At 36.0% G+C, this 13,329-nt stretch overlaps 1 protein-coding gene across 1 annotated transcript; it reads right to left on the bottom strand.

Annotated features, from left to right (window-relative positions):
• Window positions 1-1,559: 1,559 nt before the first annotated feature.
• FAM133B (family with sequence similarity 133 member B) lies at window positions 1,560-11,897 on the bottom strand. The gene is made up of 10 exons (XM_005418577.3): window positions 11,801-11,897; window positions 11,010-11,088; window positions 8,759-8,833; window positions 8,553-8,585; window positions 8,090-8,158; window positions 7,398-7,493; window positions 6,164-6,211; window positions 4,413-4,508; window positions 4,087-4,131; window positions 1,560-2,357 (listed from the first exon to the last, which is right to left on the bottom strand). The coding sequence occupies exons 1-10, from the start codon at window positions 11,890-11,892 to the stop codon at window positions 2,271-2,273; spliced, it is 720 nt and encodes a 239-aa protein (XP_005418634.2). The 5' UTR covers window positions 11,893-11,897; the 3' UTR covers window positions 1,560-2,270.
• Window positions 11,898-13,329: the final 1,432 nt, after the last annotated feature.

Below are 13,329 nucleotides of genomic sequence, written 5' to 3'. Positions count from 1 at the left end.
CTGTCTCACAACCTCGGGGTGGGCACATGGCAAAAGCTGAAAGGCTGAGAGCAGCCTCCACCTTTCCTTCAGGAAAAAGGACATGCAAGAGCCGACTCAACGTATTTGTTAATGTATTGCAAACTGAAGCAGTTCCCTTTCAGTACTAAAGCAGCTTTGTTGGGAACTGACAAAGCCCATAAGCCCCTTAGGCGGCTACACCCCTTCTCGAGCATGACAGCAGCACTCCGAGCCTATAGCTGAGCAGAACAGATAGTTACAGTCACACAAGTAAAATTACATACCAGCTTAGGTATTTGGAAGACTGGGTCTCATTTCCATTTTTATTTCTTTCTGTGGCAGGTGGTTGTGTAAAAGTCAAAAAAGGTATCACACAGGACAGAGCATTTATGCTATGGTTCATTACAGGTTCTTTTACCAAAACTGGAACACCACAACTTAAAACAACCCCAACAAAACTAAACACAAACCCCAAATCAAACCCATCTGTTCACTGCATATCACCTTTATTTTAACCTCACTGACAAGAGTGTTTAGAATTGGTAACATCAAGCCCAAGAGTATAGAATAGTTGATGAAAATATTACTATTGTTTAGATGCACATTGCTGCAATTCAATGGTTGTATTCTCCCAAGAATTTGAAGACAATTTCTCTGTACAATGGCAATATGAAATCACCTTTCTCCCACAGATTTTAGTTATGGTTTGCAGACTAATAATCAATGTCTTGAAAGTCCTGAAATTCTTGGCAACACAACATTTGAAACATCGTATGCAATAGAGGTAAGTTCTAAGTTAGCACCTGTGCAATGGAAAAAAGGGGTAAGATCAAAAATACAATCTATATTTGACTACCTGGGATGGATGGGCATTTGTTAAAGGCTAACAGAAGGCCCAGCAATCAGTATTTCAATGGAAGATGTAGTGAGAATTTAATGTAAACTAAAATCAAATGGTTGCCATGTTTTCTTGTGGGCACATTTAATTTTAAAAAGCTTTTTTTCAGTTATCTAAAGCAACTACACTAAAGTAAAACAGCTTTATGAGTTAGGTCAACATTCTGTAGCCCTCAAGTACAAAAATATAAATACAAACTGTTTAAACAGTATCTTCAATGAGATTCTGGCAGTAGTTTTTTTATCTAACAAGACACATCACATAACAGATCTGCCACTGAACTTGCTCAGAGTAAAATCAGCTTCAATATGAAGCTGTTAAGGTATCAAAACCTTGCTTTTTACATGCTAAATAACTTCAGCAAGTGTGCACTTAAACACAGCAATGAACTTAACTATAACTAAATACATACATGAAAATCTGCATGTGAAATGTAATTCATAGAACTGGTTACAACAAATGATTACCTGCATTTTGTTAATTTAAAAATGGTACAAATCATGCAAAACAATTCTAAAGATAATGCAAAGAAAGCTACCAGTGTTTGCAAGAAGTTTTCAATTAAACCAAAATTACATTAAATGAAATATGCATATTTACTAGCAAAGGTCTATCGCTATTTTGAAAAAGCAGAGGTAAAATTTTCAGGTTTTGACTGTCAGTTGTACTGCAAAATGTCATTGCTCTTGCTTAATGCAGAAGCACATGCTTGGAAGCTCAAAACTGCTCATTCAGAAAAGTCTGCTGGCAATAGCTCTAGCTTCCCAGGAATGCAGAGATGCATGGATTAAAAGTAGCAAAGATTTGCAAGAATCAAAGGCAAAGGCACCCTATTCAGGTAGCCAAGATGGTAGCATTCCCTTTCTCATAAGCATGGAGACGGTAATGGGGCAGATGATACACATTTCTACAAAGGCAGCCTTTTAAAAGTTATCATTAATTTTCCATTAGCAGACACCAGCTTGTAGTTTATGCATAATATTAACCTGCAGGATGAACTTGGGATTTAATTTGTCCTGATTTACAAATAAAGACTTTGACTAATGCTTTAAAAGACTATTTTTACTATCTAAAAAGTTTAACTCTTATTTTCCAATATTTTACACCTCAGGTGGCCTACCATCTCATATTGTCTCAAACATCTAACACTGCTTACTGGAATCTTATCAAAGTTGTACCTTGTGTATTAAGCAGCAGGCAATAACAATGGTCTTTCCCAGCACAGCTGCATCTGGCCGGCTACTGAGAGATTAGGAATATTTCTAAAACACAGGAAAACTCATGCAGTTTGGTAAAGTTTGCTGTCATTTCACAGTTTAAGTTTCCTTTAGTCATTGCACTTCTGTTGATAGTCTCCGGTTGTTTTAAAATATTATTCTGAATCTGAATTTGAACCAGCAGTCTTCTTTTTCTTCTTTTTACCATGTTTCTTGTGCTTCTTTCTCTTTTTCGTTTTATCCTAAAAAAAACCCAAACACCAAGGTTATTGTATAATACAACTGCCATCTATTACATTCTGCTAATGTAAAATGAGAACCCAGAAAGGATATCTTTTGAAAGACATTTCAAAAGAGATTTCTACAGAAGCCTATTCAGAAATCACAAAAAGAAATACTTTACCCGGCAATTTGCACTATTATGAGCAGTCTTCAATTTAAATTTATCTCCACCATGGTATGGCTATTTTACACCTCTGATCACTGTCATTATTACATTTCCTAATCTTTCAAATTATTTTCAGAGCATTATAGGTTACTGAGAAACTAATAAGGAAGAGTTGACCAGTAGTGGCAGATTTGGGAATAATTAGGATCTTTATAGATTTTAAAGTAAGTGCTTAAGTTCACTGTCTAAAATTAAATAGCTCAACTGCACTTGGCTAAACTATCACTTGTACCTTGTTTAAAATAAAACAATTATGACCTCAGCTGTAAATATAAATACACTCAAATTAACCCTACTGGATTCAGTCCTAAAGGTAGGATGCTGATCACTGTAATACAGAAGCTCAGAGATGCAATCTTATCTTTTTGAAAGCAGAATTTCAACTGAAATTCTCAAATAGGTATGGCATTGCATAAATGAAACAATACACATACAAATGTTTTATGAAAAAGACGATAAGCAATCACTACAATCACTAAAAATGTTATGGCAAACAGTTCATATGAGTCTGGAAAAACAAGTTCCATGGAAAAATGCATACCAAGTACAGTGATACTCCTATGCCTGTATTTTTAGGTGACTAATGTAGACCGTCCCTTTGCCCTACCTCATGTGGACAACTGAGATGCCTGATAAGGAACACTGCTGCTGACAGGGGAGACAAAGACATCTCAAGTGGACATTTAGGATCCCAAACTCACTACTAACTGAGGAACCTCAGGTACATGTGCTAAATCTGGATTCCATATATATCACTGCTGACCCTTCCTCTCACTTTCACCAACAGATACAAAGAAAAAATACTGAGAAAAGTAGCAGGTTGCTGGCAGCTTTTTATCTGGTTTGGAGAAGAGTTATAATGGCATAGATGCTGCAGCAATTTTGTCCTAAGGCCCTTTAATGGTGCCAGAGAAGGCATAGCAAGGAATTACACACAACGCTAATGAAGGAACAGCCCTGATGTCTGTGTGGCAAACTGCTCCCCTACTTGATACTACACAGGTATTAGTAGTTCTAGGATGCTGATACAGAATAAAATATGTTCTACAGTGTTAAAGTTGTATAAATCTCAATTACATATAGGTAAGAGTGGAAAATTCTTCTTTAATTCAACAATAGAAAAAGTGACTTCAGCAAGTACATAGAGAACTTGTAATTTACAGAATCACAGAATAATGAGGTTGGAAGAGGCCGCTAAGATCATGAAGTCCAACCTATGCCCTAACACCTCAACTAGACTATAGCACCAAGTGCCATGTCCAGTCACATCCAGAGATGATGATTCTACCATCTCCCTGTGAAGAGCATTCCAGTACTTTATTATTCTTTCGGTGAAAAATTTCTTCCTAATATCCAACCTATACCTTCCCTAATGTAGCTTGAGACTGTGTCCTCTAATTTAGATGTAACAGTAGACTATTGCTATGAAACATTTGTATTTGTGAAAAATGTGAAACTGGAAATTAACCAAGTAAAGAGTATTAATATCCTAAAACTACAGTATGCGTAAGAGGGATACTTGCTGTTCTCTCTTTTTCCTCATTGCTTTTCTTCTTTTTCGCTTGCACCTAAAGAAAATTAAACCAAATGTAGTATCCATAAAAAGTCGATTATCAAGAAAGTTAATTCAAATTACTTGTAGGTGATAGAAGCTAGACTAAACAATCCTTAAAACGCTTATTTTAAAAGGAAAAATACAAACAACTTTGAGTGCACTGCACTCTTCAATTCACTTGTACAGTGCAGAACAGTTTCAACAATGTAATAAATCTAAGCTAGTTCATTGATTTGCTCATTAATCACTAAGCTACAAGCACTGTAATATCTGAAACTGAGGATTCACACTGACCTCCTCTGTCTGATCTGATTCAGATACAGATTCTGACGATAAAGGTGCATCACCACGATCTGCTTTCTTCCTTTTCCTGTGGTGATTTTTACCTTCCTACACAAAATAATACATTTGTGAGTAAAGTCGGACCTTTCACATTTTATAAAATTTCTGCTTAAAATTTAAGATTGAAATATCACTTCTAAGTTGTGAAATATTTTAAAGTATTATTGACATTAAATTAATTCCATCATCATCATCATCAAATTACCCTACCAAACTGTTAAAATCAACTTTTAGTGAAAATAATAATTTTCTGTATATTCCTTTTCCTTGTTACCAAGATACAGCAACTGTCTAAAAGCAAGAGGAATAATAACAGTCTCTTATTTTAAATAATAACACATGGAGGAGTAAGCATTGGAAAATAAAACATTTCACCACTTTTAAGTAACTAGTAACTGAAGATGTCTCAATATATACATACAAATACTTTAGCTTCAGACTCTTGCTTTGTTCATGAAAGAAAAATTTCCCTCTGTATTTGTGTTGAACCAGAACAAGCTGTCCCTGCCAGCTGTACTTTCAACACATCATATTTCACTCCAGTGCATTTAAAAGATAAGTTTTCTAAAATTGTGATGCTATGTGAGATTGTTCTGACGAGCTATTTATCTGCTCCCCGCACAGCCTTTGCTCTGGACAAGGACATGTGTTCCTAAGACTGAAGGTACTTTCTCTCACTCAGTTTCTAAGACCAGAAACTTCTGAAAAAATCTCATGACCAAGTACAGGATGCAGCCCATTTGATACATGGGGGATCTGCAGGTAGGGGAAGAAAGACCTCTAGCCCCCAGGTGCCCTTTCCTTTCAGAGGATGTGTGAAAGTAGGGCTACAATAAGGGACCATGGTGGATACTTGGTCTTCAAACAGAAGCCATTCAAAAGGATGAGATGGGAAATGGACATTGTAAAATAGAAGCAGGAGCAAGGGGGGAAATCAGTACATTTGCCTTAGGCAATGAAGAGTTTGTACATCAACGTCAATACTATTGACCAGAGCAGGAGAGGCCAACGTGCTAAGAAAGAAAGGTAACTGGAGAGAAAGACTAGGGTGGACTCTGAAAGCATTTTTAGTTTATCCACAGTGTACGAATAACTAAAACTGAAGTCAATTAGATTGTTTATTTTAAAAATAATGGCTGAGTGTACAAAATGGTGTAGTGGTGGGCAGGAGAGAGGATTTTCATGCTTAGAGAAATAACAGAATAAGGTAATTTTTCTTAAGCTAATATATTTTTCTCCCCAATTCTTCAAAGCTGTCATAAGTATACTACTTGTAATTATGACTACATTTAGATAAAGAGATCCTCTGCTTATGTTTCTTAATTTACAGTAGCAAGTCAATAACCTACCAGGTGTGCCACTGAAAATATCATGCTACACATTTTTAGCTCAATGTGACAGCTAAAGGTAAGCCCCAAAACACTAAAGATGTAGCTGATCTGCTATAGCAGATTAGATACAGTTCTAATTTACCTTTGTAACGAGAATAAATCCAGTGGTTTTCATACAATAATTACTAAACCATGAGCTGAATCCAACTAAACCTCTGCTTCAAACTGGGTACACTGAATACCTTCTGACTGTGTGGGTTTGGACAGAAAATTTCCACAGATGTAAAGTGAGGCATTCAGTATTAAAAAAAGAAATATCTATTATGTATGCAACATGCAGTTCTGATTGAAGGATTTGAAGAATAAAAATACCTTCTCTTTTTCACAGTCTTCCTTTGACCTCTTCTTTTTTGTGCTATCCTAAATAGAAAGGAAAACAAATCACAACAAAATCATTTCATGAAAAAGGAAGAAATCTCCAAACAGTCTGACCAATAGTCTTTTTATGTCTGTTGAAAGTAACTCAAGATTCTTTCTACCTTGCAGTTGACTGAAGAATAATAGAAAAATCTGTAATTTTGACGCAGCTGCTAATCTCCTGATCCACCAGCATGAGAAGGTCTGTATGGAATGAGATAACAGCATCCTTGCAGGACACTTAGAGAAGCCTCTGGGAAGGATACCAGCTATCACTGCTGTACCCATATATAACATGTAACAGTTGGAAGTCTTTTTTTCATTATCCATGTCCATCTCTGTTGATCAGACCAGGTTAAGCATGTGTTTTCCCAGAGTTTTCTGCAGGAAGGGTATCTCTGGGTCCCTTTACGTAGCAGAAGTTTTAACCTCCCATTAGCACAAATTCATTCAGGTGTCTACAAACAGTCATTCATTACAATTTATATCCCACCAAATTAGGTATTCCAGTGAAAGCCTGCGATGAAGTCTACACAGAGAATCTTAAATACTCACTGTATTATTAATATTTAAGCAAGAAGTACAGTAACTATACACTGTAAGACAGAAAAATGCTAACATAACAGAACAAGCTGCCTTGTATATCGTCACTTTTTTGTTCATTCAGTAAGCCCACGTACCTACATTGCTATACTTCAGAAAAGAAAAAAGACAATGTCAAGGTAATATGCATTTGGGAAAGGCTCAGCTGTCCAACAGGACACTACTCAGATATTTAGAAAGGCAATGTTCTGGCCACTGCTATCCAGCAATACCTGCATTTTCAGATATGGTGTTCAATTACATTGCACATTCAGAAGACATTTTAAGTATTAATGAAGTATAAAAACTAATTATTTGAGCAGCAAAAAAGTTACATATGTCTGGATTCAGAAAAATTACTACAAATTGCTGGAATAAAGCACGTTCATTTTCTAAAGATCCAATTACTTTCACTAGGCATGTGGCCAGTGGAGGCAGATTCCACACTGCATGTGGGAGATACAAACACAGCTCAGGCCCTGTGAGAACATACAGCTTTAAATGTGGAAGATGAAAATTCATATTAATATGTTAAAGTCAGAAATCTTTATGGTTTTATAACACCAACCAAGAAAACTTTCCAAGAGCAACACATCTACATATTTACCTTGCTGTCTGACTCAGATTCTGAAGTTGTGCTTGCTGAAGATTTCCGTGAGGAGCGATACTTCTTCTTCCTTCTTTTCTTCCCTTGCTTTTTATCCTATCCATACACATTGTAAAAAAAGAAGGAAAAACACAAACTTGAATTTATTCTCGCTAGAATTAAAGGTTTACATTAAATGCAAAGAAAAGGAAACATCAAATTCCTACATGTTACAATGTTCTCCTGAGGAATAAAGTACACTACAATTGATTCTTTTAGTGGAGGACCTTCATAACTCTTCTGCATTGAAAAAATGTAAACTGGTGAAAAATCCAGGTTCTCTAGATTCTGTTTAATATTTAGATGAATGCTGCAGAATCTGATTATCTGTAACAAAGATTTTTGCTAGAAAGTAAAAATGTTATTTTTGCATTTTTATGATTATATAGGGGATTCTATTAGAAAAGCAATTCAGTGTTAAAATGGATCCGGTTTACAAGCCAGGATGCAAAAATCTGTAGTGTTCATACAGAAACTATTAACCAGATACATATGTCTAAAATTCATGACTTTACTATATATACCAAATTCATAAAAACTAAATGGTTTTATCCAAATCAGCCCCTCAAAATATTCTAAAACATATTATCAAAAACGGTGTTAAATAAACCTCATGAACAAACCATGACAGATTCCAGTAGGTTAGCTCTTACCTCATCTTCTGAATCAGATGAACTGCTGGAAGAATCAGAGCTTGATGAAGAAGAGGAAGATGAAGACAACTTGACCAAACACAACAAAAAGTGAAGCTTGTGAGATGCAGCATTTTGTCTGGCAAATACTCAAAAGCCTATTCAAACACTCCCTTTAAAATGTCTTCATTTTCAAAGTATAACCAACACAATTTTACTTCTGGGAAGCTGGTCTTACATAGATTTTTCTTAAATAAACGTCTAAACCACTTCTAATGTTTTTCTTTTAATAATATCTATTTAATGCGCTTTTCCTCCCTTTAATTTTCCTTGTATGAAATATATGCAAACCCTCTTTAATAAAAGTTAATTTGTCATTGAAAATCAAAATTACAGCTATACTTTCTCCTTCCAGGAGAATTTAAATGACAAACGGGAACAACCCCAAAGCAAAAAAGCTCAGAAAACTGAAAATTTTGCTCACCCTATTAGATTTCTTCTTTTCCTTTTTCTTTTTCTTAAAAATAGAACAAAACAAATGTTACTTTAGCATCATTTTCTTTTGGCATGCATTTAGGTTTATGAACTTTGATGCTGGCTTTTAAAACGTATTCACAATATTCTGTGTTGGCAGCATTGATCATAAATCTAGTCCCAAACACAGAATGTATACAACTGAAAACAATTTACCTCTTTTCTTTTGGAAGAGCTCTCATTTCCACCCAATAATTTCTCCCTGTGTTTTTCCAGTTCTTTCCTCCAATTCTGAAAACAAAACCAAACAGAAACAGTAACGGGAGGGTCATTCCTGAGCAGTATTTTTTAAGCTCTCCTCTACCTGACATTGTAATTTTACAAAACCCATTTTTTAACAAAAAGAAAATAAACAATATATAATGTAAACTAAAGCTGTAATACACTTGATCTTACAGAAGATTATTATTTAGCAAAACACAGTGTTAATTTTAACACACTTAATGTTCAAGTTATTTGGCTTTAAGAGATTGTCATTTATCTTGAAGGCCATCAATTTTGGATTTTTTGCTTTTGTATCACAGTCTTCTTGTTAGAGCACTTTAGAAAACCGGGGTACCCTACCAGAAAAACTGTGATTTTGTCTTAGTTCTAAAAATCACCTGAAACAAAACTTCATGACAACTTCTCCTGGCCCTTCTTCAACATACGGGTGTCTCTAGTGTGTATTCTGGGCCTTGTTGGCGTCAGTAATAATTTTATCAAATTACTATACACATCTTCATAGAAACACTCTTATTTTGTTAGGCCAAGCACACCAAATGAATGAATAAAAATCTCCTCTCATTCCTCCTTTTCAATTCCCCACCTGGTCTCTAGGTTTATTTAAAATGTCCCCTTAAAGAGCTCTGAAATATCCAACTTGCCCCCATGAAATTCAAAGGCTGCTAGGTTCAATCTCACTGTCAGACACATCATGTGCTCCCTTCTTTATTATTCTGATCCTCACAATGCAGCTGTATTAGCAAAACGATGATCCACATTTTGCGCTGAGGGGACAGAAATATCAGGAGTCAAGTAACCTGTGCAATGCAGGATGATACACAGATCCTCACATCAGCACACTGTGAATTAACTGAACAGAGCTGCTGAGGGACTGACAGATGAGCCAGGAAGCGGTGCTGTGTGTAACGTGCTTCCATAGACCAAGGCAGCATCTGTGGGTTGTGTACTTTGATATACCAGGTACCCAGAGCTCTCTGAGGGGACTCTCACAACAGCCTGTGCTTCATTATTTTAAAGATTGTGCTAGTGTTACTTTTTAAACAGAAATGTCTGACAACTGTCAGACAGCTCCTCCAAACAGGGGAGACAGCAGCTCATTCAGAGACTTGTGATCTTTTCAGGCATTCAGAGATTTGTTCTTAGGAGCTTCAGGAATAACTCATGGCCATTTCATGATTCTGTGCATCCCATACTGAAAGTCTGGTAGCTTCTATGCATGCCAATTTCACTTATTTCACATTAAGCGAAGATAAAATCAGGAAAGGAATATTATAGAATACTAAATCAAACTCACCAAGCTAAAACTCAGAGTGCAAAAGAACTGATCCTCTCAGAACAGCACCCCATGGCCCTCCACATCCTGGTACAATTTCTCAGGCAAAAAGGTACAGCAAGAGTACTACGGGTACTATGCCCTTCCAGTAACAGAGGAGGAGTGTAATCTACTTCAACCAGAAACTTACACACGATGATGAAGAAGATTACTGAAGCTTATCTCAAGATACCAGGACCCAAGAAGGAACAGAAACAAAATAAATTCATTGTATACTAATTTTTCCCTTGTATACAACAGGAGTTACATGTGAAACTTTCTATACTGTGCTAATTTTCAGTAGGTACGTAACACAAACATCAGAACAGATGCATTTATATCAGGAAACAGCACATGTTGTAATCAGCTCAGGATGAGAGAAAAACAAGTGCTTCATAGTCCTATCTGACTGAAAGCCATTCTTTGTGCCTTCTCCCATAATATTACATGTATATTCCTTGCCAAAGACATCTGTTTCGTAATGTGCTTTTTTCACTGTACTTGGATTCTGTGACCTTAAACAAGTGAATATTAGCACAACAGACTTCGGTTTATCATACCTGAAAATGCACTGTTTAATGTATTGATATAAGCACATACATTTGTATAAATATATTTACATTTGGGACAAGGTCAGGTTTTATTCACCAGCAATATAAAAATGTTTTATACAGTTTTTTCTCTGAACTGAAAGTAGCTCTTCACTGGTTAAGTTGTAAACTCAACTTCCAACATAAATGAAACCAAATAGTTATTCATTAAAAGCTCAAGTGAAGCAAAAAATTATGGCTACTTGATATTGTAAATAATAACAGAAGTAGCATGTTAGATAAAGAGAATCATGTATTGATAGCTAATAACATTACCAACCTCATTCATCTTTTCTTCAAACTCAGCCAAAGCCCTGGATCCTTTCTTTTTCTTTTCTAGTTGCTCTTTCACTTCTTCCCTGTATGAAAAAGATGATAGATCACAATTTTTAATTTAAAATTAAATTTTTAGTTTTACAATTAAAGATACCTTTAAAAATTTTAAAACTACCTTTTCTGTAGTTTTTTTCGAAGTTTAGCCTTGGTTGAACTTCCAAGAGAAGAATGAAAGCATCTTAGATGTTACACATATGGTAACCTAACCCTAATAACTTAAGTACTGTTGTTAAATCCCTTCAAAAGATCTAAAGCTAACTTTGCAATTAGGTAAATTGTTCTCTAATGTCTCATGAGGGCAGGCAAAGGGACTGAACATAAAGTTCTTGAAAATATCTCAAAGTGATGGTTTTGTTGGGTAGGGTAAACTGGATTCTAAGAATATACCAGCAAAATGGTTCTTTTAGAGATTAATTTGTTTACAAATTAAATATATCTACAAGATTTAGGTATTACAATTTGAGCAAGAGGTAAAATGACATTTTCCTCTGCTGAGAAACTGTTGCAAAAAATACAGACAAATGAGAAATATACATTTCAAAATTATATTCTGTTGTTTTTAAGAGAGGAGACTGAATACATGTTTAGAAAAGAATAGCTTGGCCAGCACAAGAAATCTTTCAAAATCTATTACTGGATATTCTGGGAAAGAGGTAGGCACCAGTGACATTTCAGTAAGAGGGAACAAATTTTTTACTGAAGAGGTCAAAAAGGTAGACAGGCAGTGCCACTTACCATGTTGGTCTTGGCCTGTTCAAGTAGTCTTGTATTGTTGGTCCTGAATTTGGGGCAGGACCTCGTGCCCTGGCCATAGCTATGGGATTCATATAAGCCTTGAATATGAAACAACAAAAAGAAATACCAAATCCATCAGTTACACTACAATACCAAAATACCTTGTTCTTCACATAAACTTTTTATCACTCCTTGAAAAAGAATTCTGACTTGTTTCTAAGAATAGAAAAGATTTAGCTAAACTATGTTTATTCAATATGGCAGAAAGACTCAGGTAAGTGCTTTCAGTTGGAGTCATACTGTGGCAGAAAGAACTGATCCCCAAAAAGACCGTAAGGGGTCCTTCCAACAATTCCCTTCCTTAAGCAATGATTTTGTAAACAAGAATAGTATTGTGTTTTCTGAAATATTCTTCCTTGGGATATAGAAAACATAATTAAATTTCAGCTCTCCCTCTCCAGGACAACTGATCCTATGCCTTTAAAGTTTTCTTCAAAATTGCTGACAGGAGTCACTAAATTCTGCATGAAATTTCTTGCACCAGAACAAGCAAGCAGTGGTACTTTTATACAATTATACATATATCAAAATTCTGTGACTTAGGGCTATTTAAAGGAGGAAAAAACTCACAAAACCCAAACATACATAATCCCAATGTTATGAGGTATTCCATCTTTCAAACCTATGCATCCTCTCTGTGTTACAAAAGATTAAATTAAAATTTAGAATTCATAATCCACCTCACCAGTTAATGGAAAAACTCTTCCATATTTTTTTAATGTCAGCAATATTGTTTTCATGTGAAAAGGAGGTATATATACCCCCTTATCTCATTTATTTTTATCACTATGTCATCCCAACACTTTACTTCTGCAGAACATAACACACACTGTTCTTACTGTTCAGTTTGTAGATGAGGAAAAAGATCAAATAGCCAAAAAAAAAGACTTGCTTTAGTTGCCCAATCTGAGACAATTTTTTAAAGAGCACATTTTGTAGATCCAAAGCAAAGATTCGGCCATCTGTGTAGCTCTCACATGTCCAACACAGCTTTTTATCAGGCATTCAGAAACCACCATGCACCATAAGTGAGCATTTGTGAAAGCTGTCAGAAGCAGCAGCTGCTGCCTCCCCTCCTGTTGCCCCCACTGCAGCAGCAGTGACCACAGCAATGCTGAGTTTCTGGACTGGACTGCAGGCAGGCTGGTGGCCTTCAGCTCTTGGGGATATGTTTGGTCCTGGAAGAGGCACTCCAGGCTCTGCCTGGGATGAGGCATCTGGCTGGAAGGAAGCACTGCCCACACAAGTTTAGCTCAGATCCACCAGCTGGACCACTCTGAAGCAATCCAAGGACTCCGAATTTCAAGCAGAGCATTTTGAGACTCAAGTTGACTTTGCAACTCTAAGGGGACATTTACTGCCATTTCTTGGGGCTTTGCTTTGTTGCTTTAATTCACACAAAAAGGCTAACATGGCAAATAAACAAGGAGGTGTGCCAATTGAAACAAGTAGCAGATGGAAGTATGCAC

The sequence above is a fragment of the Geospiza fortis genome, unplaced genomic scaffold, assembly GCF_000277835.1.
Source record: "Geospiza fortis unplaced genomic scaffold, GeoFor_1.0 scaffold138, whole genome shotgun sequence".
In the NCBI taxonomy this organism is placed as follows: domain Eukaryota; kingdom Metazoa; phylum Chordata; class Aves; order Passeriformes; family Thraupidae; genus Geospiza; species Geospiza fortis.
Note: the sequence above shows the minus strand (reverse complement) of the source record. Positions and strands in the feature narration are given on the sequence as shown.